The 22,327-nt window shown below is 44.0% G+C and overlaps 2 protein-coding genes across 2 annotated transcripts; one reads left to right on the top strand and one right to left on the bottom strand.

Annotated features, from left to right (window-relative positions):
• Nucleotides 1-4,429: 4,429 nt before the first annotated feature.
• LOC127336953 (binding partner of ACD11 1) lies at nucleotides 4,430-8,189 on the top strand. The gene is made up of 5 exons (XM_051363818.2): nucleotides 4,430-4,569; nucleotides 6,115-6,234; nucleotides 6,459-6,534; nucleotides 7,063-7,218; nucleotides 7,523-8,189. The coding sequence occupies exons 2-5, from the start codon at nucleotides 6,119-6,121 to the stop codon at nucleotides 7,949-7,951; spliced, it is 777 nt and encodes a 258-aa protein (XP_051219778.1). The 5' UTR covers nucleotides 4,430-4,569; nucleotides 6,115-6,118; the 3' UTR covers nucleotides 7,952-8,189.
• Nucleotides 8,190-8,453: 264 nt separating this feature from the next.
• On the bottom strand, nucleotides 8,454-9,996 carry LOC127336952 (uncharacterized protein At3g28850). The gene has a single exon (XM_051363817.2). It carries the CDS (start codon nucleotides 9,887-9,889, stop codon nucleotides 8,609-8,611), a length of 1,281 nt encoding a protein of 426 aa, XP_051219777.1. The 5' UTR covers nucleotides 9,890-9,996; the 3' UTR covers nucleotides 8,454-8,608.
• Nucleotides 9,997-22,327: the final 12,331 nt, after the last annotated feature.

The raw sequence follows: 22,327 nt of genomic DNA, 5'->3' as shown, positions 1-22,327 counted from the left end.
ATTCTTCCATGTATATTCTTCAAGCCCATCTTGATCGCGGCCCACCTCTGATTCGGTCAAATTCTGGTGATAACAAGATCTCACCTGGGGCACAAGGAGTGCTTCAAGACTAACAGGGGTTTACACGGCAAAGCCAAAGAAAAGAGGCAGAGGGGGGGGTGGCAAACGCCACCCTTTACATTTTATGTGAGCAAAACAACCAGAGAGAGAAGATGAGTTCTATGTTCATCCTTGATCTTGTACCCAAGCACCTCCAAGTCTTGACGTAGCTGTCTCTTCCAAGTGACTATTTCCGGCTGGACCCCCTCAAACAGCTTCTTGTTTCTGATCTTCCAAATGTTCCACGCGCCCAAGATGACTATTTCAATGAAGAGAGCACGACTCCAAGTGGTTTTGCCATCAGCTATCATATCCTCTAGGCGAAGGTTCGTGTTCCAGGTGAGACCCAACTCTGCCCAATAGTCAGTGGTGAAACCGCAGCCGAAAAACAGATGGTTCCTAGTCGCGTCCTGCCCCGAGTCACAAGTCATGCAAGAGAAGTTCGTGCCAATATCGAGGTTTCTTCTCCTTAGCATGTCACGGGTGTTGATTCTGTCAACCAGCATCAACCAGGCGAAGACTTTATGCTTCATCATGCACTTGGATTTCCAGATCATTGCAATGTATTCGGGTGGGCGAATATATCTGAAGCAGAAGTCGTAGAAGTCTCTGGTTTTGAACTTAGAGCTTCCCCAGACAAAATCCCAGCTATCCGGGGTCATAGGATCCAACTGATGATTGTTGAAGAGCTCTTGTAGCTGGACCAGCTCCTCGTGTGCCTCTATAGATAGGGGTAGCTGAAAATGCACCGCAGCGTCCTGTGTGCCGACGAATTCCGCCACCGAGACATCTTCAGAGGTTGTAAACGAGAAGAGCCTGGCCGAGGCTTCAGACAGAACAGGGGAGCACCAGGGATGTTTCCAGAGTAGGACAGTGTCGCCAACCCTCACCTTGCAAGTTGTGATTCCTCGATAAAGATTCATCATCTTGGCCACACCGCGCCACCAGAATGAGCCGCAGATTGGTTTTGCATGTGGAACACAGTTGTCGTAGTAAGCCGTCCAAACAAGCTGCACCCACGGGAAGTCACATCACTTGTAGAATTTGTCCATGAGTTTGATTAATAGAGCTTGCTTTTGGACTTTGAGGTTCATCACGCTGAGCCCTCCCTTGATTTTTGGCTGGCACACCATCTCCCAAGAGGCCAGCGAGTGGCACTTCTCTTCACCGTCCACCATTTTCCTCCAAAGGCAGTGTCTACGAGCTCTATCACAAAACTCGAAGATTTTTATAGGAATTTTCAACGTACACATGGCGAACGTAACCAGAGGAGTTATCACAGAATTGACGTACGTTAGCCTGCCACCATAGGTGAGCCAGAGGGCCGTACTGGAGAGTCTCCTTTCCACCGCACAAACCATTGGCATCAAGTCTTCCACTGTTGGGCGAGTGGTTCCCATAGGTAGCCCTAGGTAGGTGAACGACATCACTCCCACTCTGCATCCAATCTCCGCGGCCAATGCGTTTGCCCGCTCAACATAGATGTTGATAGGGTAGAGCTGGGTTTTGCTGAAATTTATTTTCAGTCCTGTGGTTTTCGCAAACGCTTGGAGGATCTCCTGCATGGCACGCAACTGATCTGAACAAGCTGGAAGCACTACAATGGTATCTGCGTATTGGATTACTGGGTAGCCTTCAGAGGCCGGTTGCTGAATGGGTAGGCGGAGGACACCGTCTGCACATGCGGTGTTGATGACTGATTGAAGGACATCACCCATTGCTACAAAGAGGAGCGGGGAGAGGGGATCGCCGTGCCTCACCCCCTTTTGCATTTAAATTATGTCCCAGGCACCCCATTGAGTAACACTGTCGAGCTCCCTGAACTGAGAACGTTTCTCACCATGTTGATCCAACGACTATCAAACCCTCTGTATTTGAGTATCTCCAAGATAGACTGATGGCTGACGGTGTCAAATGCTTTCTCAAAGTCGATTTTGAGGACCACACATTCAACTCCAGATGCATGACATTGGTGCAAGAATTCGTAAGCCCGGGCAAGGCAGTTTTGGATGGTCCCACTTCTTATGAAACCGTATTGGTTACGGTGGACAAGACGAATAATCCATTTCTGAAGCCTATCGGCTAGAAGTTTAGTTAAAACCTTGACAACACAATTCAGAAGAGATATCGGGCGGTAGTCATTTCCTGTTTCTGGTGTCAGGATTTTTGGAATTAGAGTGATCAAGGAGTTTTTGAGGCACTGTACTGAGATCTTCCCTTCCCAGAAGTCGTCACACAGTTGATAGAAGTCTTCCTTGATTATATCCCAACAACTTTTTAGGAAGAGCCCATTGAAACCGTCCGGTCCCGGAGCTTTATCCACTAGGAGCCGCTTGATAACTCCGTCAATTTCTTCACGAGAGAAGAGAGCGGGGAGATATAAATGCGATTTGCTTACACCTGGGACCAAGAATTGCAAATGACATAAATTATCCATGATGAATGACACTGAGAGACACAATTTAGGTTCAGACTCCCATTGTGGTTATTGGTTAGAACCCTACTTACTTCTTACAAATGACTTGTCGTCTAGAGCTTTTTATAGATTGCATGTCTTTTAAGTTGCTTGTGTTTCATTGTGACCTTGGAGTGCTTATATATGTCCCTTTTCCTGGATTCTATGTGATTCCTTCTATCTATGCACAAGTTATTCACTTGTGTAGTAAGTGATAGATGATCTAGAAGATTCCCTTGGACCCGCGCACAAAGAAAAATCTTAAGGGTTAGAGTTTCCTCCCCCTAGCCAACTCTCCCGGTTCCACGTCATAACATAAAGGACCCGACAAGACTACTTATTCAAACACGACGAGAGACCACGCCATTCTACCAGATTATCAGCCTCGTGATTGTCTCCCAAACACCCATCGTTCGATGTTTTTAAAATATAAATGTTATCTCGTCTGAATAAGGATTCAGTTTATGTGCCAAAACATTCTTGATGTTTCTAGCGATGTCGCTTTAGGTGGTAAAAAGGCAACATAGCCATCTAGCCAGTGCCCTCGATGCAGATCATGACTTTGGCATCAAGTGGAAGGGGTCTCATTTCTCAATAATATTGTTTGCTTGTGCTTGTACTTTCTTTTTTTGTGTGCAAGGAAGGATATGCCATGGCGGTCGAGACACCATTGCTTGGAAATAAGTCTCCCGGCTGCTTCACCTTAACGAAGGCGTATTTCGTATCCACATGTAGCCAATGGAAGTGCGTTCTCATGGATTGTGTCCTCCAAATCTTATGAGTCAGGGGCGGAGCTAGGGGCGTTGCGGCCATGCCCCTCCTATGCTGGAAATCTTTGATAACCCCCCACCCCCCCCCCCCATAAACTATGAGTATTGCCCCCTGTATTTTCTAAAAAAATTCTACATGGCCCCATCTACGTAGTCAAATGGTCATTTGCCCCCCTTCAAGTATTAATCCTATATTCTTCTCTATCACGAGTTGTGCATTCCTTCCATCTTCTCTAGCCTTGTCTGCCAAAGTCGGCATGCGTCCTTGGCCGATGTTCAGATAGTAAACCTTTGTCTCGTCGATGTAGGCAAGTTTCTAATGCGTTCACAAATCTCTTTTGTAGAGATTCATGCTTATGCAAATTCTCGGCTCTCCTTCCAAATCTTATAGTGATTGCCCACGGTTTTTTTTTTTGGATTCTCCAACACCTCAACACTTGCACCTCTCCTTATTTTTCCCTTTTTCTTATCATCTGAGTCATCCAACGGTTGTAGGAAACGAACTTCTTTCTATGATCTCCCAGCCGAATGACCTAACATTTTACATTTTATGGCTTCCTAGCAACACACGGAGACATAGTGCTAGTTTGGTACTAAGAATGGCTATAGGCCTATAGCCCATCCAATCAGGATCTTCCTATTTTTCATGTACCTATGTTAATATAACTTTAATTGTTGTTCCTAGGGATTTCCATTTTAGAAAAGTTTTTTTTGTATTCCATTTGAAAAGGGCCCATTCAGAGACCCATCTAAACTCATTTTCTAGAGTGGTGCGGAGGCCCATTGGGCTTTGAATGTACTGCACACGTGCACATTGCCGGAGACGGATAGGCCTTAGGGCATCTGAGCGGGCCACCTGAGGCAGCCATGGCAGTCCATGTGAAGGAAGATATGATTGGCCGAACCAGCAGTCCACACTCCTCCATGACTGGTCTCCACCCCCCGAGAAGAGAAGAAGAAGACCATCCCGGCGATCCCACCGCGCGCGCGGCTGACGAGAGTGGGAGACAGGATAAAGGGCGTCGGTTGCAGTTAGGTAGGAGATCGAGGTCTCGCCCTCCCCCACGCCGCACTAAAGGCCACCGCTTCCGCCTGCCTGCCGCCAATCTTTCGGGGTTTGGACCGGCGCGCGCGGCTTCCTGCGGTGGGTAGTGGTGCTGCTAGGCTGCGTGCGTGATTGCAAAGGGAGGAGGGCCAGGAGGAAGACGAAGAGGAGGAGCCAGAAAGGAGAGAACTGAAGGGGCGGTAAGTGTTCCTTCCCCCAAAGCCTCTGATTTTGGTTCGATTGGTTGGAATCATTGCCGCCATGATCCGTCGCCAGGAAGTAGGGATTTTGCTTCCGCACACCTGCTTAGTTCTTCGATTTCTTTGCCCGTTGTGTCGAGTGCTTTGCTACTTCTGTTGGTCCTTTGCGTGATTTCGCTCAGTCCTGTCCAATTTTGCTCCAGGTTCTGATACCAGTATGTTCTGCTTACCTTTATCGGATGCCTCTTCGTGTGTCAAGCGCGACAGTTTTCTACTGAAAGCGTGTGCGGCAAACGATGATCATACTTCGTTCATGGAATTGTTTAGGCCGGGGATAGTTTTAGTTGCCAAGGTTCTAGAATCTGCTAGGTGAACAGTGAATGACTTTGGGCAGGAAAAAACATATACGAGTGGTTCAGTTATGGAATTATCTTTTTGGCAGTGCATCAGAGGAGCAAAGCAACACGACGTAATAAAAAAATACGCGGAGTAGTAGATTGAGATCAACTAGCTCAAAAGCTTCAGCCTCAAGTGTTAGCTGGAAAGCTATTGCACACGTCACAAGATACCACCGACTCCTCTAGATCCATAATCTTTTTGCAGTGGTATTTGACTCACGGGCCAAAGTCACCAAATAAAGTTGTATAGTACATGCCTTGCTTGGATGTTCTGCTACTAATGAACCACTCAATTAATGTAGATGCCTAATAATAGTATGTGGGGAACAATAAAAAAAAACGCTCCTCGTCACAGATTTCCATCTGTGTCCTGTGGGGAACATATAATATACTTTTAAATCTTAACTCATTATAGACACTCAAGAACAAAAAAAAATCCGTTCTGGCTTCTTATATCAAGTCCAATACTGCAAAGTTCGACCTGCCACAAAGCGCAAGGGGATCTTTTAAAAAGTCCTTCATTTAGCAAATCACGGTCAGAAAGAGGAAAAAATGGAGAGAATGCCATTCCATGGTGTTAATTTCTATTTTTATCCAGGTCACCTTCTGTTGTAGTACCTTGTTTGCGCTAATTTGCTGCAGATCTCCTTCTGTTAATATACATATTAGTGTCCATAGCTTTGTAATCCAGGTATTATTGTGATGACGCAACCACCATATAACTTGTTTACTAAATATATTTAGCTGAACCAGCTAATAAATCTATGATTTTTTGTCTGTTCCTATAAATGACAGTTTCCTCGCTGTGATAGAAAGCATCATAAATCAATTTCAAAATTTATTTCCATGTAGACTTTACAGCTATATCATGCCTGTATAGTTGTAGGACAAAAAGATATAATTGAATAAGTAAATTGAGAAATGCCCAAATTTCCCTAAAAGCATCTCTCATAGAACAGCATAATCAACTATAATGTTTGCAGCTCATGTATTACCGGTACAAATATAATTTAATGTTATAGATTTTAAAGTAGCACTTGTAGATCCCTGGTAGTAGTGTACTACTTTGATATGCACAATAAATTACTAGAAGCGCATGTAACACATCTGCAGGAAATTCTCAACCTTTGTGTTTGATGATCTACAGAATCATGAGTGGAACGGGATACACGGTAGAAGTCACTAACCTATCAAGCAGCGCATCTGAAAGTGATCTTCATGAGTTCTTCTCATTCTCTGGCCCTATTGAGCATATAGACCTTATCAGGTAATATTTACTTGCCCTTCATAAGTTACAATTTACTATTTATGATGTCATGGTGAGCAAATTTCAAGATACGCCATGCTTGTTAGACTTTCAGACCTAGGAATATTTATCCTTTTTGCTGATCATTTTTAATCTCCAATTATAACCTGATTGTTCAATTAAAATCGTGTTATTTCAATTTGTTTCTCTTTATCATCCATTTTCTGACTAATTTACACTAACAGATCAGGAGGATATGGTTCTACTGCTTATGTGACTTTCAAGGAACCCTATGCCTTGGAAACTGCAGTATTGCTCAGTGTAAGTTTTATTGGCAGCAATATATTTCAAACTAATGGTCCTGACCATTTTCTTATAATGTCATATCTGGTTCCTATGATTCCTAACATTCCATGATCTTTTCATTCAGTGTGGTATTTAGTTTCCTTCACTAGGATACGTTCTTTGGTTTTTCTTTTGAGTTACTGATAGTCTGGTATATCTTACATGTTAATGTACACAAGTACTGGTAATTTTCTGTCATAATCCCCTGCATTCCATCATCTCAAGTAAATTGTTTAGCTCAGATTTAATACTGGCGAAGTCCCTGAAATGTAACTGTTTACAATTGACAAAAAGTGGTCAGGTGTTCTTTTTCCAATATTTGTGTATCCACTACTTTAGGCCTAATCTTCAAATTAAATAACCCATATCTGTGTGAATTTGAGTAATCTGGAAGTTGCCATTGCTGAACCATTTAGATGACTATTTCTTCAACATAGCCCCATTGTATTGCAAACATGTACTTTCTCTTTTTTTTGCCGTTGAGCACACTTTGCATTTTGACAGGGGGCTACTATTGTGGATCAGCCGGTCTGCATATCTCGCTGGGGACAACCTGATGAGCCTTCTAATTTCTGGGACAGGCCAACTTGGCAACCTGATGAGCCTTCTAATTTCTGGGACAGGCCAACTTGGCAGGCCGAGGAGGAAATCGTATATAGGGTATATCTCATTCATGGTGCTAATTTTCACCTGTTCATTACCTTCTTTCTGTCAAGTGACTTTCTTGGTCACATAGTAAGTCAGTAATAGCAATATGTGAAAAAAAAACTACTAAATAAAAACAAAACACTGTCAGTCAGTAAATTTATTTTACTTTTTGTTAAATGAAAGACAATTATCTCCTTACGTGAAATATTAAATGATTATCTCTTTTAAGTATGACCAGCTTCACATAGCCTAATCTGAATGTGACATTAATGTCATTAGCTGACATTTTGTTTTTCATCACTGCAACATTTTGCAGGACTATCAAGCATGCCAGTTCAACTCCACTCCACAGGAAGCTTTCACCGTGGCTCAGGATGTCGTGAAGACGATGCTGGCGAGGGGATACATACTCAGCAAGGATGCTTTGTCGAAGGCTAGAGCTTTCGACGAGTCCTACCAGATCACGGGGTCTGCAGCAGCAAAGGCTGCAGAGCTGAGCAAGAGAATCGGTCTAACCGACAGAGTCAGCGCCGGCTATGGTGCGATCAGATCAGTGGACGAGACGTACAACGTATCCGGGACAACCAGGACCGTGGCGAGTGTGACCGGAAGAACAGCAGTTAAGGTTGCAAACGGCATCCTGACCAGCAGCTACTTTTCTGCAGGAGCTATGATGGTGTCCGAGGCTCTCACCCGGGCTGCCAAGGCCGCTGAAAATTTGGCTGCTCATGGCCGGCAGAATTAATAAGTGGATATAAACACGCAGTGCATACAGTCAGTTGTTTCAGTTAAGCAAAAAATCAGTTGTCCAGACACTAGTATTGATGTCAAGGTATGATATGTACGCATCATTCTGTCTATGGTATATAATAACAGTACTGTACTAGCCAGATAACAACTGTCGGTTATTCAGACAACAAATGTTGCTTGAACAAGCTATTTATGCAGAATACATTCAGGTGATCGTGCAGTCATGTTTCTTACTTTCTGCTGGTCCCTTGCTTATTCATTCATTATCCATTTCAGTGATGACTTGCTGACCTTACTGCAGAACGTTCTTCCCACGTCGATTGTTCAAACATAGATTTCATTTTTGACACAGCTCGGGTTGAATCCTGAACCGAATTACATAGTCTCTGCCACAGCAGTTCTACAGCATCAACACAATTTCAGTAAATTCATCTCACTGCCTTGGCTCTTCACCAACAAAATTTGACCTCTTCGATCTACGTATGAACAATAATAGAGACGCATAAAAGGAGAGACAATTATTATTAGGAGCCTAAGCAAACCTCTGGCCGCATAAAATTCTTCTGTAAATGCTCTTCACACTGTACAAAGTACAAACCAGCTAAAAACATAGGAGAGTTTTAATCTACGGTACACTGTAACAAAGAAAACATCAGCAACTGCAGACGGGGCATCCGATGAGGCCGTTCTCGTTGCAGTCTGGGCACCGCCGGAACTCGCCGCCTTCGTCCTCATCCTCGTCCTCGACGAAGATCTTGCAGCTGCCGTAGCACGTCTCACAGGGGACGAACCGGACGTCGCCGCAGGCCGCGCACGCCTCCATGCACCCGAGCTTGCGCACCGGCGCGGCGTCGCATCCCTCCAGCGCGCGCGCCAGCTCGCCTGCCTCGTGCAGCACCTGCACGTCCTCGGCCCCGCCGAGGTACCGCCCGTCGACGAACACGCGCGGGAGCGCGCTGCCCGTCGTCGGCTTCAGGAGCTGCGCGAGCTCGACCTTGAAGGCGGCGTGAAGAGACACGTCGCGCTCGTCGATGCGCACGCCGTAGCTACGCAGGATGCTGCGCACGGAGCAGCATTCCACGAATGTCTTGCGCACGCCGCGGAGGCTGGTGAAGTACACCACCGCCCTCCGCTTCCCTCCCGGCGGCCCCAGCGCCGCTGCCGCGACCTTCGCGTCGCGGCCGCCGTTGCTCGCCCTCCGCTCGATGATCTTTTCCTGGAACGCGTTGATGCGGGCGCGGACGATGCCCGAGAGCTCCGGCATGTCCCTGGTGGCCGGCGAAACCGGCGTGCACGCACTGGCGTCGTGGGCGACCTTCCGCGATGCCGGTTCCTCATTGCCCGTGGGCGAGCTAGCCGTGACCGGCTGGGACCGGGACGTGTCCTCCGCAAGAGCCTCCCGGAAGCCGGACAGTATCTCTGGGTCAAACTCGAAGGCCATGGGCACGTCCGCGTCGGCCTGCATCCACGGCGGCGTCGTCGGCGCAGGCGGCTGATGATGATTCGCTGCACGCGGCGTCGGCGCCTCGAAGTCGTCGAGCCCGGCCATGAGCTCCCACGCGTTGATCACCTCCGGCTCGTTGGGCGGCGTCCGCGTGGGCGTGCTGGGCCTGACGACTCTCTGCCGCATTGGCGCCTCCATCTCCTTGACAGGGCCGATCACAATCATATCCCCCGCGCCGGCGGCGCAGTCACTCTCGAACTTCATCATGATCTCGTCGACCGTCAGGCTGGCGTACTTGCACGACGTCGCGCCGGAGCGCCGGCCTTGGGCGAGGCCGAGGTTGCCCAGCACCGACGCGGCCTTGGACCGCAGCCGTTGCCGGTCGACGGACGGCAGCGAGAAGCTTCGGCTGGGGCGCGGGCCGGCCACCGCTGCCGGTTCCACCCAGCGCATTTCGCGACGCGCCTCTATGGAGGTGGCGCACCCCATTGCCTTCCGGCCAGACACAAACCGGCGTCACAGCGTGGTGGTGCTAGCTCTCGTTAACGTGCGCACGCTCGACCGACGGCGACGGCGTCGTTGCCGCAGGTGAGGATGATCTGGCGAATGGCATGGAGGGGAATGGTTTCTGGGTCCTTGGCTCGTGGCGAGCTCGAGGTGATGCGGCTTTGTAGGAAGAAACGGATCCAACAGTTTCCTCCGCAGCTTGTTGGCTTAATTGGTCGCCATGAAACTGGCGGAAGACAAGCACGAAGGTGACAAAAATAGCACGAATAACGGATGATGGCACGCACGAATGGCTCCATTAATTTAAATTGCGTGAAGAAATCAAAGGAGCTGGCCAGGTTTGGGTTGACGAATTTAAAGAGACATGCATCTTGGTTTAATTGACCCTCTTTTTTTTTAACCTCTCTTTAATATGTTGGAAACGTCTAAGGGAGTGCTCGATTTTCCTTTCGCTATACTCTACTCCATCGACTTCTTCTCGCCTATGCTTTCTAAAGGAAAGTTTAGTGCGTACATATTTGAGTGCTCTCAAGTTGAAAAAACGCATCGAGTATTAGCCACTTACGCGACAACAATCATGCATAGCAACTTTTACCTAGACTTATTGTTTGACTAGAATAGAAATTAATAAATATCAAGCCATTTAATTTCTGTGTGAATTTAAATACCTTTGGTTCAATTATACTTCCTCGTTCCATAATTTGTATCGTAAAATTTAGATGTATCTATACATATTTTGCGAATGGATACATCTGAATCTGCGTCAGGAATTGTGGAACGAAGTGAATACACACAAGAGTGATACGCTATCCACGTCGAAATAGGTGGGCTAAGATGCATCAGCATTAGAACGGTGCCCACGTCACCCCACCCATTAGAACGGTGCCCACGTCTCCCCACCGCCATCCATGGCGTGCGATATGTCTCGGACATGCGTCGAACTAGAGCGTACTTGATCTCGGCCACTCCTTGATGTAGAAGTCTGACAAAAAGTATTGACTATTTTTCTTTTTTAATACAACCAGATTTGATTATCTCACTTGTTCGACTTCTGCATCCCCATCCTTGGTGGCCCTTGCAACCATTTGGCCACCTATATCGGTGGCTCAAGTTCTGCGTGGTGTATGCAGGATGATCCACGAGTCGCTCCAGATCGGCTCTCCCTGCAAGAGGATCTTCACACCCTCTAATCGCGTCAGAGGTCCTAAGACATGTGAAATAGGCTTGCTCACCATGTGCACATCGTGGGAGAGCCACGCCATTTCTGCCCATGTCGCACCGCTTCTTTGTACAGCTCGCATCGTTGAGATGCCAAATTGTTTCCTCTTATATTGTCGTGCTCCCTCTTCGTCCCTGCTGCCCCACTCTTTATTCTATATTTTTTGCTAACACATCTCTCCTGGATACTCAGATCTACTCCATTCTCATTGTTAGGTGGCCTCTTGTATGTCATCCACATGGTACGTCGGTTGGTTTCCCCTTGCGTGACTCCTTCGGGTCTGTGGCAGAATGATTTGTGCTCCCTTCTTCAGTTACCTTACTTGCTTATTGCCCCGATATACTTTCCTTCCTCGCTAACCTACTAGTTTGCATGTGTTTTAGTGATGGTTCTCTCCCGAGGCCGTTGGTCATGTTGCGCTGTGGGTTGGCTTTGTTTCTTAGCCTCGTTAGTGTTTCGCTCTCTTATGTTTCCTTCCCTCTATTCTTGCATTCATTTTTTTCTCCTACTTTTTCGCATCCTTGGTTCTTACCTCGCACGAGACCGTGTGTGTTTTTCTACATTTTTTTGCATCTTTTTCTTTCCCCCATCCTTTTCGTTGTTCTCCTTCTTGCCTCGCACATGTCTGCGGGATTTTGTTGCTTCCTCCCTCCTCTTAGCCCAATATTTGCAAACTTACTGGGGTTTTGTTTTTCATGGGGTTGTTGTTTGTCCTACACAGTGTGCCGGCTGCACTTGATGGTCTACTGAGTGTTTCACTGCCTATTTTATAGCGCCAGGTGCCGTTGCAACAGTTTGTTTGTCAGAATCTATCTGGCAGGCCATGTTGCTCATTTTTTTGTGCACATTTTTCCGTGACACCATGCCCATCTTCGTGTTCGTTCTCTAGCTTTAGTTCCTCCCGCATAAAGTATAACTAGAGATTTGTGAAAGCAAATAAACAATACACTTGTTAGTCCCAAATTTCATTCCTCAACTGATTATTTAGAGATCATGTATCACCAAACAAAAAATGAACAACATTTGAAGTTAATTTTTTCATGCTACATTTGCATTTTTTTAACGTTGAGCCAACATGTGTGAAATTTCGAAGGCTTGTTGTCCAAGGCAGGGGCAATGTTTACTCTCTTGTAGAATGAAACTTAAGGTAGGGGCAATGTTCCTAGTATAAGTAGTCAACCGAAGATATTGTTTTATGAAGGGACCAACTCAAGTGACATTGAACATTTTAGTTGTATCTATGACACACCCATAACACTTGTTCTTCTTCCTATTGCTACATAGACAAAAAGAGAGTAATTAATTGTATGGCACAAAGATCAATATTCTTAGCTGGTAACTGTAGGGTGAATGTCATCCACTTATGGTACAATGGATCATCTATCAAGCATGTGACTTAGTAAACCCAAAGAGACATGAGTTTTTTTCCCGTTAGAAGCAGGTTCACGACTACAATATTGTTGGGTGACACGAGCTATTTAGGATTTACGATTGATAAGACCGGGAACCCAAACAAAACAATTCCAAATTTTTGTACGTAAAAATTGAATAATAAACATGTCTCTCCCATGACGTTCTTACATATTCTTTTTGCGTTCTTCTTTACCACCTCCAGGTGCCCCAGGTTGGTCTTCCCATCATTCATATCGTTGGATTCTAAAGCTCGATGTGGGAGGAGGTCGACCATCACCTAGCTAATACTCTCTATGGTAGTCCGCTAGGTCATATCATAGACCATTGGAGCTGCTCCAAAAGTATGGAGGTCCTTGCATATCTTGATAATCGGCCTTCCCTCAGCGGAACACTGGATTTCTACTATTCCACACACCTTGATTGATGGGATTTTGTTGATACTTTCCTCAACCTTGAAGAGATCTTTCAATTACAAGATAGTGTAGTATCTCTTCCTTGGAGGAGGCTTGGGGTGCTTGATGGTGTCGAGAGCATACTCCTCGAGGCCTTGGCGTGAGCATGGACAAAACTAGGAAATTTATTTATGGGGTGTTGATTGATCATAACACAACTTTCAGTGAAGATAGATTTATGAAGTACCATCATGTTTCATATAATAACATGATATATATTGTTCTAAGGTCTACTGGTAACATTACATAGAAAAAATAGGAGGATGAGGCGAACTAAAATAACTGAAGTTTAGTTACATTCTAATCGACATCTTTTCCTTGCATCAAAGTTTTCTATAAGTGTGTCGGTTGTGAACTCCCTCTCAATGTTGATTATAAGACAATCCTTTGTCTCGTCTTCCCAAGTTTCATGGTGGAAAAAACATGCTATGTTGTTGCAATTGAGGTCGGCAAAGTTAGAACAAGTCGAATTAACATGTCAACTTCTTGGTCTCAAAAATCGTTTGGCAAAGTTCAGAGATAGTGGATGAGTTCCTAAATTCTGGATTTCTTAGCACGTAAAGCTCATAATATCGTAGTTGACATATTAAGTTATCCCTTTCATGTTCTGAAAGAACGGAACGGTAAACCTTTGTAGCTGGAAGACAATCATTTTTCCTATGTTCAATGATTTGTTTGAGTTCCCTAGATCTAGATAGGCGAACAAAACAAGGATCTATGTCAACTATTCACAAAACTGTATCTTATGCTGTAATTTATTGAAAAGAAAATAAGTACCCATGAGATCTTTCATGACATGCAGAATAAACACAAAATCAAATGACAACTTAGTCTAACAGAATATACAGTCTTTCCTTGTGCTGAAGGAGAAACACTTTTACTTGAAGAAATATATTTTAGAACTAAAAATGCAGCTTTGTATAGTTTGAGAAGACTAAACAAGCTGAAATAAGAGCTCCATCTAGTGTCACATAGTCCTTATAAATATCCAGTTTGGTTAGATCCACTTCCTGTTCCAAACTGATTAAGCTCAACCAAATTCCATTTTCAACAACTTGATTAGCTCTCACTTCATTATTTCTCTTATAAGAAAAATAAATGGTGATGACAATAAATAATATGTTCAAAAATATTATGAACTTATTTTACTTCCTTAGATGCACAAACAAAGGCTATCTGTATGGCAAAACAATGATCATGGTATGCATATGGACATTGATACGTCCAGAACGTATCTACTTTCCCGAACACTTTTGTTGTTGTTTGCTCTTTAATTTGTGTGTTTTGAATGCAACTAACACGGACTAACGCTGTTTTCAGCAGAATTGCTCTAGTGTCTCGTTTTTGTGTAGAAATCCAACTTTCAGGAAAATTCCAGGAAAATATCGCAAAACTCATATTTCACCCGAAGACTCACGGAGCCAGAAGACGAGACGGAGGGGGGCACGAGGGGCCCACACCTGCCCTAGGCACGGGCCAGGCTTGGCCGCGCCTAGGGGTGGTCTGGCCGCCTCGGCCACCACCTCGACCTATACTCCCAACTATATTAAGCCTTGATGTCTACGGGTGCTTCTATTCTTGTAGACAGTGTTGGGCCTCCAAGAGCAGAGGTTTGTAGAACAGCAGCAAGTTTCCCTTAAGTGGATCACCCAAGGTTTATCGAACTCAGGGAGGAAGAGGTCAAAGATATCCCTCTCATGCAACCCTGCAACCACAAAGCAAGAAGTCTCTTGTGTCCCCAACACACCTAATAGGTGCACTAGTTCGGCGAAGAGATAGTGAAATACATGTGGTATGAATGAATATGAGCAGTAGTAACGACGCCAGAAAAGTGCTTGCTGGCGTGCAGTTGATGGTAGTAATATTGCAGGAAGTAAATATGCAGTAAAACAGTAAACAAGCAGCGATAGCAGTATTTAGGAACAAGGCCTAGGGATCATACTTTCACTAGTGGACACTCTCAACATTGATCACATAACAGAATAAATAGATAGATGCTAGACTCTACACCCTCTTGTTGGATGATGAACACCACTAACTGTGTAGGATTACACGAACCCTCAATGCCGGAGTTAACAAGCTCCACAATATTCAATGTTCATATTTAAATAACCTTAGAGTGTATGACAGATCAACATAACCAAACCAAGTACTAACATAGCATGCACACTGTCACCTTCACACTACGAAAGGAGGAATAGATCACATCAATACTATCATAGCAATAGTTAACTTCATAATCTACAAGAGATCACAATCATAGCCTACGCCAAGTACTACACGATGCACACACTGTCACCATTACACCGTGCAGGAGGAATAAACTACTTTAATAACATTACTAGAGTAGCACACAGATAAATTGTGATACAAAACACATTGCAATCATAAAGGGATATAAATAAGCACTTCACTATGCCATTCATAACAGTGAATAAGTATTCTGTGAAATATAGCCTAAGAGACCCACACGGTGCACACACTGTCACCTTTACACACGTGGGACAAGGAGTCTCCGGAGATCACATAAGTAAAATCCACTTGACTAGCATAATGACATCTAGATTACAAGCATCATCATATGAATCTCAATCATGTAAGGCAGCTCATGAGATTATTGTATTGAAGTACATAGGAGAGAGATGAACCACATAGCTACCGGTACAGCCCCGAGCCTCGATGGAGAACTACTCCCTCCTCATGGGAGACAGCAGCATTGATGAAGATGGCGGTGGTGTTGATGGAGAAGCCTTCCGGGGGCACTTCCCCGTCCCGGCGGCGTGCCGGAACAGAGACTCCTGTCCCCCAGATCTTGGTTTCGCGATGGCGGCGGCTCTGGAAGGTTTTCTCTGGTTTCGTCGAACGTAATAGGGTTTTCGCGACGGAGACCTTAAGTAGGCGGAAGGGCGGCGTCGAGGGGTGCAGGGCCACCAGACACTAGGGCGGCGCGCCCCTCCTGGGCCGCGCCGCCACCATGTGTGGGCCCCCCGTGGCCCCTCTCTCGGCGGCTCTCGGGTGTTCTGAGAGCTCCCGGGGATTCTAAGATGCCGGGCGTTGATTTCGTCCAATTCCGAGAATATTTCCTTACTAGGATTTCTGAAACCAAAAACAGCAGAAAACAAAGAATCGGCCCTTCGGCATCTCGTCAATAGGTTAGTTCCGGAAAATGCATAATAATGACATAAAGTATGCATAAAACATGTAGATATCATCAATAATGTGGCATGGAACATAAGAAATTATAGATACGTTTGAGACGTATCAAGCATCCCCAAGCTTAGTTCCTGCTCGTCCCGAGCAGGTAAACGATAACAAAGATAATTTCTGGAGTGACATGCCATCATAACCTTGATCATACTATTGTAAGCATATGTAATGAATGCAGCGATCAAAACAATGGTAATGACATGAGTAAACAAATGAATCATAAATCAAAGACTTTTCATGAATAGTACTTTCAAGACAAGCATCAATAAGTCTTGCATAAGAGTTAACTCATAAAGCAATAAATCAAAGTAAAGGTATTGAAGCAACACAAAGGAAGATTAAGTTTCAGCGGTTGCTTTCAACTTATAACATGTATATCTCATGGATAGTTGTCAATGCAAAGTAATATAACAAGTGCAATATGCAAGTATGTAGGAATCAATGCACAGTTCACACAAGTGTTTGCTTCTTGAGATGGAGAGAAATAGGTGAACTGACTCAACATAAAAGGTAAAAGAATGGCCCTTCGCAGAGGAAAGCATTGATTGCTATATTTGTGCTAGAGCTTTTATTTTGAAAACATGAAACAATTTTGTCAACGGTAGTAATAAAGCATATGTATCATGTAAATTATATCTTACAAGTTGCAAGCCTCATGCATAGTGTACTAATAGTGCCCGCACCTTGTCCTAATTAGCTCGGATTAACACGGATTATCATTGCATAACATATGTTTCAACCAAGTGTCACAAAGGGGTACCTCTATGCCGCCTGTACAAGGGTCTAAGGAGAAAGTTCGCATTTGGATTTCTCGCTTTTGATCATTCTTCAACTTAGACACCCATACCGGGACAACATAGACAACAGATAATGGACTCCTCTTTTAATGCTTAAGCATTCAACAACAGATAATATTCTCATAAGAGATTGAGGTTTTATGTCCAAACTGAAACTTCCACCATGATTCATGGCTTTAGTTAGCGGCCCAATGTTCTTCTCTAACAGTATGCATACTCAAACCATTTGATTGTGAAAACCGCCCTTACTTCAGACAAGACGAACATGCATAGCAACTCACATGATATTAAACAAAGGTAAAAAGTTGATGGCGTCCCCAGAAGCATGGTTACCGCTCAACAAGCAACTTAATAAGAGATAAAGTGCATAAGTACATATTCAATACCACAATAGTTTTTAAGGCTATTTTGTCCCATGAGCTATATATTGCAAAGGCGAATGATGGAAATTTAAAGATAGCACTCAAGCAATTTACTTTGGAATGGCGGAGAAATACCATGTAGTAGGTAGGTATGGTGGACATAAATGGCATAGTGGTTGGCTCAAGGATTTTGGATGCATGAGAAGTATTCCCTCTCGATACAAGGTTTAGGCTAGCAAGGTTATTTGAAACAAACACAAGGATGAACCGGTGCAGCAAAACTCACATAAAAGACATATTGTAAACATTATAAGACTCTACACCGTCTTCCTTGTTGTTCAAAACTCAATACTAGAAATTATCTAGACTTTAGAGAGACCAATTATGCAAACCAAATTTTAGCAAGCTCTATGTATTTATTCATTAATAGGTGCAAAGTATATGATGCAAGAGCTTAAACATGAGCACAACAATTGCCAATTATCACATTATCCAAGACATTTTACCAATTACTACATGTAGCATTTTCCGTTTCCAACCATATAACAATTAACGAAGCAGTTTCAACCTTCGCCATGAACATTAAAAGCTAAGAACACATGTGTTCATACGAACCAGCGGAGCGTGTCTCTCTCCCACACAAGCATTTATTCAAACAAAAACACAAACAAAAGCACACAGACGCTCCAAGTAAGGTACATAAGATGTGACCAAATAAAAATATAGTTTCAAGGGAGGAACCTGATAAGTTGTCGATGAAGAAGGGGATGCCTTGGGCATCCCCAAGCTTAGACGCTTGAGTCTTCTTGAAATATGCAGGGATGAACCACGGGTGCATCCCCAAGCTTAGACTCTTCACTCTTCTTGATCATAGTATATCATCCTCCTCTCTTGACCCTTGAAAACTTCCTCCACACCAAACTCGAAACAAACTCATTAGAGGGTTAGTGCATAATAAAAATTCACATGTTCAGAGGTGACACAATCATTCTTAACACTTCTGGACATTGAACAAAGCTACTGAAAGTTAATGGAACAAAGAAATCCATCAAACATAGCAAAATAGGCAATGCGAAATAAAAGGCAGAATCTGTCAAAACAGAACAGTCCGTAAAGACGAATTTTAAAATGGCACCAGACTTGCTCAGATGAAAATGCTCAAATTGAATGAAAGTTGCGTACATATCTAAGGATCACTCACGTAAATTGGCAGATTTTTCTGAGTTACCTACAGAGAGCCCTGCCCAAATTCGTGATAGACAGAAATCTGTTTCTGCGCAGTAATCCAAATCTAGTATCAACCTTGCTATCAAAGACTTTACTTGGCACAACAATGCAATAGAATAAGATAAGGAGAGGTTGCTACAGTATTAACAACTTCCAAGACTCAAATATAAAACAAAAGTACTGTAGTAAAATAAACACATGGGTTATCTCCCAAGAAGTTCTTTCTTTATAGCCACTAAGATGGGCTCAGCAATTTTAATGATGCACTCGCAAGAAATAAGAGTTGAAGCAAAAGAGAGCATCAAAAAGCAAGTTCAAAACACATTTAAGTCTAACATGCTTCCTATGCATAGGAATCTTGTAAATAAACAAGTTCATGAAGAGCAAAGTAACAAGCATAGGAAGATAAAACAAGTGTAACTTCAAAAATTTCAGCATATAGAGAGGCGTTTTAGTAACATGAAAATTTCTACAACCATATTTTCCTCTCTCATAATAACTTTCAGAGGCATCATGAACAAACTCAACAATATAAGTATCACATAAAGCATTCTTATTCACATGCATAAAAGTATCATTACTCTCCACATAAGCATAATCAATTTTATTAGTTGTAGTGGGAGCAAATTCAACAAAGTAGCTATCATTATTATTCTCATCATCAAATATAGGAGGCATAATCAAATTTATCCTCCATAACAGGCGGTACTTAAAGACCAATATCATTGTAATCATCATAAATAGGAGGCAAAGTATCATCAAAGTAAATTTTCTCCTCAATGCTTGGGGGACTAAAAATATCATGCTCATCAAAGCCAGCTTCCCCAAGCTTAGAATTTTCCATATCATTAGCAACAATGGTGTTCAAAGCGTTCATACTAATATGTTCCATAGGTTTTTTAATTTTCGCATCAAACCATCCATGTCTTAAATCAGGAAATAGAATAAAAAGCTCATTGTTGTCCATTATGCCTAACTAGTGTAAACAAGAAACAAAAAGATGCAATTGCAGGATCTAAAGGAAATAGCTTCGAGCACTCACACACCGGCAACAAGACTAGGAAATAGCTTAGTAGTCGGAGGATGTGAATACCTTTTACCTTATCTCCCCGGCAACGGCGCCAGAAAAGTGCTTCGTTGCCGGGATCCGGTGTGTGAGTGCCGTTTACCTTTCCTCCCCGGCAACGGCGCCAGAAAAGTGCTTGATGTCTACAGGTGCTTCTATTCTTGTAGACAGTGTTGGGCCTCCAAGAGCAGAGGTTTGTAGAACAGCAGCAAGTTTCCCTTAAGTGGATCACCCAAGGTTTATCGAACTCAGGGAGGAAGAGGTCAAAGATATCCCTCTCATGCAACCCTGCAACCACAAAGCAAGAAGTCTCTTGTGTCCCCAACACACCTAATAGGTGCACTAGTTCGGCGAAGAGATAGTGAAATACAGGTGGTATGAATATATATGAGCAGTGGCAACGGCACCAGAAAAGTGCTTTGCCCAGGACACCTCGGCCACCACCTCGACCTATACTCCCAACTATATTAAGCCTTGATGTCTACGGGTGCTTCTATTCTTGTAGACAGTGTTGGGCCTCCAAGAGCAGAGGTTTGTAGAACAGCAGCAAGTTTCCCTTAAGTGGATCACCCAAGGTTTATCGAACTCAGGGAGGAAGAGGTCAAAGATATCCCTCTCATGCAACCCTGCAACCACAAAGCAAGAAGTCTCTTGTGTCCCCAACACACCTAATAGGTGCACTAGTTCGGCGAAGAGATAGTGAAATACATGTGATATGAATGAATATGAGCAGTAGTAACGGCGCCAGAAAAGTGCTTGCTGGCGTGCAGTTGATGGTAGTAATATTGCAGGAAGTAAATATGCAGTAAAACAGTAAACAAGCAGCGATAGCAGTATTTAGGAACAAGGCCTAGGGATCATACTTTCACTAGTGGACACTCTCAACATTGATCACATAACAGAATAAATAGATAGATGCTAGACTCTACACCCTCTTGTTGGATGATGAACACCACTAACTGTGTAGGATTACACGAACCCTCAATGCCGGAGTTAACAAGCTCCACAATATTCAATGTTCATATTTAAATAACCTTAGAGTGCATGACAGATCAACATAACCAAACCAAGTACTAACATAGCATGCACACTGTCACCTTCACACTACGAAAGGAGGAATAGATCACATCAATACTATCATAGCAATAGTTAACTTCATAATCTACAAGAGATCACAATCATAGCCTACGCCAAGTACTACACGATGCACACACTGTCACCATTACACCGTGCAAGAGGAATAAACTACTTTAATAACATTACTAGAGTAGCACACAGATAAATTGTGATACAAAACACATTGCAATCATAAAGGGATATAAATAAGCACTTCACTATGCCATTCATAACAGTGAATAAGTATTCTGTGAAATATAGCCTAAGAGACCCACACGGTGCACACACTGTCACCTTTACACACGTGGGACAAGGAGTCTCCGGAGATCACATAAGTAAAATCCACTTGACTAGCATAATGACATCTAGATTACAAGCATCATCATATGAATCTCAATCATGTAAGGTAGCTCATGAGATTATTGTATTGAAGTACATAGGAGAGAGATGAACCACATAGCTACCGGTACAGCCCCGAGCCTCGATGGAGAACTACTCCCTCCTCATAGGAGACAGCAGCGTTGATGAAGATGGCGGTGGTGTTGATGGAGAAGCCTTCCGGGGGCACTTCCCCGTCCCGGCGGCGTGTCGGAACAGAGACTCCTGTCCCCCAGATCTTGGCTTCGCGATGGCGGCGGCTCTGGATGGTTTTCTCTGGTTTCGTCGAACGTAATAGGGTTTTCGCGACGGAGACCTTAAGTAGCCGGAAGGGCGGCATCAGAAGGGGTCTGGGGCCACCAGACACTAGGGCGGCGCGCCCCCCTCCTAGGCCGCGCCGCCACCATGTGTGGGCCCCCTGTGGCCCCTCTTTGGCGGCTCTCGGGTGTTCTGGAAGCTCCCGGGGATTCTAAGATGCTGGGCGTTGATTTCGTCCAATTCCGAGAATATTTCCTTACTAGGATTTCTGAAACCAAAAACAGCAGAAAACAGCAACTAGCCCTTCGGCATCTCGTCAATAGGTTAGTTCCGGAAAATGCATAATAATGACATAAAGTATGCATAAAACATGTAGATATCATCAATAATGTGGCATGGAACATAAGAAATTATAGATACGTTTGAGACGTATCAAGCCTCCTGACCTGGAAACCGAGGGGGGTTCGACGTTTTTCCAGAAAGAGTTCCGCTGCTCCGCCGCCACCAGAAACCCCAATCCGGGACCAGAAAATCTGTTATGTCACCCTGCCGGGACGGGGAATTGGAGGAGATCATTTCCATCACCGACGCCTCTCCATCATCCATCCATGATTCCCCCATCCATGTGTGAGCAATTCCCCGCTGGGCTGTAGGGGATGGTAGGGATTGGATGAGATTGTTTGTAATTATAAGATTGTTGTGGGCATAGTGCATAGTATCCGGTGTTAGTATTTTTGACATTGTTGCAATTTGATATGCTTAATGCTTGTCAGTTTAGGCCCGAGTGGCATGATCTCAGATCTAAACATGTTATTGGTTCATGATGATAATTATTGTTTTTTATCATACTTGCATGTTGTATACACATATTGTTGTCCGGAACCTGAGGCCCCAAAAAGTGACAATAATTGGGATAACCGGAAGG

Source organism: Lolium perenne, chromosome 2 (assembly GCF_019359855.2).
Source record: "Lolium perenne isolate Kyuss_39 chromosome 2, Kyuss_2.0, whole genome shotgun sequence".
Taxonomy (NCBI): domain Eukaryota; kingdom Viridiplantae; phylum Streptophyta; class Magnoliopsida; order Poales; family Poaceae; genus Lolium; species Lolium perenne.
The sequence above is the reverse complement of the archived record's forward strand: the minus strand, read 5'-3'. Positions and strand labels throughout refer to the sequence as shown.